The sequence below is a fragment of the Saccostrea cucullata genome, unplaced genomic scaffold, assembly GCF_032062105.1.
Source record: "Saccostrea cucullata isolate Sc308-1 unplaced genomic scaffold, CSIRO_AGI_Scuc_v1 ctg5522, whole genome shotgun sequence".
Lineage (NCBI taxonomy): Eukaryota > Metazoa > Mollusca > Bivalvia > Ostreida > Ostreidae > Saccostrea > Saccostrea cuccullata.
The window spans coordinates 7,891-12,908 of record NW_026928415.1 but is presented as its reverse complement, the minus strand read 5'-3'; the positions used below and the strand labels follow the sequence as shown (position 1 = coordinate 12,908).

General features: G+C 34.3%; 1 protein-coding gene across 1 annotated transcript; it reads left to right on the top strand.

Moving 5' to 3' along the window:
• The first annotated feature begins 251 nt into the window (after positions 1-251).
• Positions 252-4,388, top strand: LOC134277510 (uncharacterized). The gene is made up of 3 exons (XM_062759838.1): positions 252-410; positions 2,526-2,625; positions 3,261-4,388. Exons 1-3 carry the CDS (start codon positions 363-365, stop codon positions 3,575-3,577), a joined length of 465 nt encoding a protein of 154 aa, XP_062615822.1. The 5' UTR covers positions 252-362; the 3' UTR covers positions 3,578-4,388.
• The last annotated feature ends 630 nt before the right edge of the window (positions 4,389-5,018 follow it).

Here is a 5,018-nt window from a genome sequence, read left to right as displayed (position 1 = left end):
AAAAAGCGCTTATTATTGTGTTATATATACATCTTCGTATTAACTTTGAAAATAAAATTCACTTCAAAGGAATTTAACAATAAAACCCTCTGGAAGTATTGTCAGCGAATTGTAAAGGTGCAAATATTAATTTCTGTTCATCATCAATCTGAAATTTTATACATGTATCAAGTAAAACAACGTTAAGTACTTAGCACTGCTCTTACATAAGTTTATTTGACAAGCATGCGTGATTTCCTGTCTCGCTCAGAGTTTGTTTACACTGAGCAGTGCGTCAATTGATCAGTGTTTGTTTATCCTGTGGTACATATGCACTGACCACGCACCTGCTGAGAATAGAACACAGTAGTCACTGATCAGAGATGCTGGCACAGAAGATGATGCGAGTACCAGCAGAGACAACTCGAAAGGTACTGTGCATTTCTCTTCTGCATATACTTGTACTATAATATATTGTAGAAAAGATTTATTGGATTATTTTCATTGATTTTTTATCAATTGATTATATTTCTAATTCATCAGTTAGTGTACTGACTCTTACTTAGCAGTGTTAGTTTTATCAAGGTTGTGCAATCTAAAAAGGTAAAGACATTTAATTAAATAGGTAAAACATGTTGAATTACTAGTATCTTGTGTATATAATAAAAACATCTATACATACATGTACGTCATTTGTTATGGGAAAACAGAAGTAGACAAGGTCACAGATATTAATAGCACGTCTGTATTTACAATCGATAAAACTGCACAATATACGAACAGAGCTTGAGATTAGGTGAAGTAATTCCTATTTTCTGGCAACATACAATGAGGCAGACTTGTATAAATATCCACACAGAAGCTACATATATACATTTTGAAAGTTAGGACGCATAAAAAGCCCCTAATAAAAATATAGGATCGTTATGATCGAAGGCCGGAAAAGTTTTTTCTCCATTTCCTCTCACCCCCTTTCCGTGTATTTGCTGTTTTCTAAGTAAAGGAGAAAGGCCGAAAACTGTCCATTCCGTGAGAGAAAGAACTAATCGAGGGTCAAAGAATGGACAGTTTGAGGCCTTTCTCCTTATACTTAAAACATGATTCTCTTTGTTTTGAAAATTTAACAAAAAATGTGCAAAACAGGTAGCACACATACTATAAATTCATTGTTTACAAAATGGACAGTTACAGGTAAGCTTGGGGTGCATAGCAATTTGTTGAATAGCCATTGTGTTTCCAGTTGCAAATAACAAAAGGTCTTTGTCTAAAGAATGGACAGTTACAGGTGGATTTCGGGGGATGCTAGTTTTTATATAAGAATGCAACTCCTCAAAATCAGTTTATATTTTGCGTTGTAAAGGCAAACATGTTTCCTTCAGATGGAGAGAATATATGACAGAATCAAAATCGAATTGAAACCAAAAGATGCACACAACCAGTGATACTTTGACCTGGAAACGGAGAATAGTAAGCGTAAAAGAAAATATTATCCAAACTTTGATTCCCCCAAAACTTCGACGACAAATACAGATATTTGAATGTTTTTTAATTCGAATTCAGTTTTTGAGGATATATTAATTGCAGCAATGTAAAGGTGAAATGCAAATTGTTTTCTGAGTGTTGGATAGCCGTGGTCCAAACTTCGACCTGAAAATGTATATCAAATGAAATCTGGAAATGTTTAATTTTAATTATTTGATACCGAAATATTCACTGCAGCAGTGTAGTTTTCATGGTGAAAACTGTTTTCTGGGTGATGGATTTAATATCAGCCTACTTCAAGCTTAAAATGGATTCTTCTCAAGGGAATGATGCTTCCAATCAAATGTGAAATTGTGTCATTTGAATTAAGGTTTTGTGAATTGAAATAATGTGCATTACTCATGGATTTAAATGTGTAAAATCGAACAGATCAGATGCAGACACTGTGTTCTGGATTAACTTATATCTAAGTTCTTTTTCTTATTCACTTGTACATTAAATCATATTTAATATATTAATTTGTTTTTGTTTCCCTCTAGTGCACATGCTAAGGTTTACCTGTAACTCTCCATTCTGTTTGTTTCAACTGTCCATTTTGTTTGTTTTTAACTGTCCATTCTTATTGAAAAAACTGTCCATTCATAAAAAAAATGGACAGTTTTCCAAAAAGAATGGACACTTACAGGTGACTTAATGGATTGTTTGGGGAGTTAGCTCAACATTAAGCTATAGAATGAACAACACTAACAAAAGGTTTACGTCACAATCATGTTTTAACCCTAAATAAGACATTTTTCAAGTTCTTTTTAATAATTCAGAATATCAATTACACGAATTTGTTTCGGTAATATTTTTTTTTTACCCATAGTATACTGTGAGTTTCAAGTTTATTACCGAAACAATTAAGTGCCTGTCCATGTGGTATCTATATTGAACTCAAGATGTTGAATTTCATTGCAAATACGTACATAAGTTATAAACCAAATCTTCCAAAAAGAAATACACATTTCATTCTGTTCTCTTAATTGTTGCTTTACAAGCTGAAACCTTTTGTTTCACAACAGATGATGAGAAACGCATTGTCGTTGACGTTTACTTCGAAGAAACCAATTTCCACTGAATATTCATCGAAGTTGAGGGACGAGAAGCGACTGTACTGGAACGGTAAGGATTGTTGTCATAGTGTCAGGGCATGAAACGTTGTTAATGGGCATTTATTTTAATGTTATCGCATATATGACATGTCCAGATATAAAATTTCAAATGCGAAAAATTGTCAGATCATATCTTTTTTTAGAATAAAACTACAGAAAAGGAAATCTTTTAATATATTATAAAGCAGTTTGCTCAGCACATGGGAGAAAAAAAAACCTTCTCGTTGATTAATACACTTGGGGGAGGAGGAGGAGGAGGAGGGGGCCACGTTCTCGTTGTTGAATAAAAATATTTTAATTGCATGAATCATTGAAAATGCGCGTATATGTCAATATGAGAAAAACACTTTTCAAAGGTTTAATGATGATGTTCAGTTTTTTTTTCTCTCGTTTTACGTTTACATTTTTTGCCTAAAAGCGGAATTCGCTTATGCAAATCATCACGTTAACCATCGTAGCCATGGTAACACGATATTAAGATAAGATGAGATGCATTATTACTAATTCAGTGACCATATGGGCATAAAGAGAAACAGAAGAAAAAAAGCCTAAACTAGAGGTGAACAAAAACATCATTTACTATAATTATGTTTTTGTAACTTTCTGAATAGATTAAATGCTGAAAAAAGATTTTATACATTCCAGACCCGAATCACAGTGGGAATAAATCTGTGTACTGCATGCAGTTTGATGTTTCTGGTCTCACAGAAAATGAGCTATCTGCATTTACAAAGACCTTGCATAACGACGTATCCAGCATGAAACCGGATATTGTGTACATACAACAAACGAAGGAGGGCATTTACTCGGAAGAAATCGGACTCGGGATGAAGAGATTGGGGTATGATGGCTACATACAAAAGGTCACACCCGAATTAAAACAGGCTACATTCTTCCGTTCAAAGCTCCTTCATGGTTTACAGAACGGCTCCAATGTTTTAAACACATCAGCGACTGGATAATGAATCATGAAATGTTATTGGTCAGATTAATGGCTTGCCCAGTTCTCATTGGCTCTTCATAATAATATGATGTTCAACATCGTATCCGTCCCGAGAGCAAGGATTCCATTGGTCACAAAGGATATAGGATGTCACGTGTCACCTGTTCCTGCACTACTAAAATAATAGTAGATGAATTAATAAAAGTATTACTGAAAGGTTACCATTACTTTCAAGGCATGTAGTAAAATGATATAGTTACACAAGTTCATTTTATACGTTCATGCACATCTTATCCATTCTGTTCTCTTCTTCATATTTTGTATATGTCAAGTAGAAAACAAAGTGGATAAGATGCCCCTGTGGTTCATGCGTACCCAAACTAACACTATCATTACTAAGAGACAATTCAGCGGCAGGTTTAGGGGTACTAGTATTTTCAATTGTTAGTCCATTATTTATACACTGAATTGAGGACGGAATTTCTTTTATTTCCCGATCATGACAAGGAGCACAAGGCGATTGTGACAGGTCGGCAGAGGATGCTTACTCCTCCATGGCACCAGGTCCCACCTCTGATGTTTCGGAGATCCCTGTTTGCTATGCTCCTATTTTGTATTGTTTTATGGACTCTTGAGTTAGAATACAGTTCGTTATCTTCATAAATATCATTCATATGTTTTAGTAAGAAAGTAAGATGTATGTACATAGATGTATATAGCTTTTGACTTTGTTCTAGAATTTGGAAAATATTTGTTTTGTTTTCCATCCTTTACTGTTTTTAAACGTTAATATAATTGAAACGTGTTGAAATAAATTTGTTTTTGAATTATATTGTTTCTGAATTTTGACTTCGATTCTACACTCATGGCAGTTGAGCAGTGAGTTAGGTGCAGTGACACGGGGCCTCGTTCGAATGACCCAAAAATTTACTTCAAAATGCCCAGCACTTGGCGAAGGTACAGTTGCCACCTGTTTAATTTTTAATGATTTGCCTAGTTCAGTAGAGGTTGAGGTTCGAAACTACCAATCACGAACTAGAAATATGCCCACAGGACATGAATGCCCCCCCCCCCCCCCCCCGAGGGTATATTAGTAGTGCAACATGAAAATTTGTATTAGCGTATAGAATTTGATCAGAATATCTTGAATAGATGTAGTTGAATTGCTTACATCAATATTTATCAGCATATGAAGTTTGACACTAATTTCAGAAAAGTGAGGTCAAAGGAAAGGCCAAGGTAAAAAAAAAAAATATATTGATGCAGCTGAAAAGCTCTCATCAGAATGCATCAGCAAATGAAGTTGAAAAAAATATTATGAATGGTTTCTGACTATAAAAAACAATTTGATAAAAGTGAGGTCAAGGTCAAATGAAAGGAAAAGGTCATAAATGTTGATGTAGTTGAATTGCTTACATCATTATGTATCAGCATATAAAGTTTGACACTGATTTTGGAGA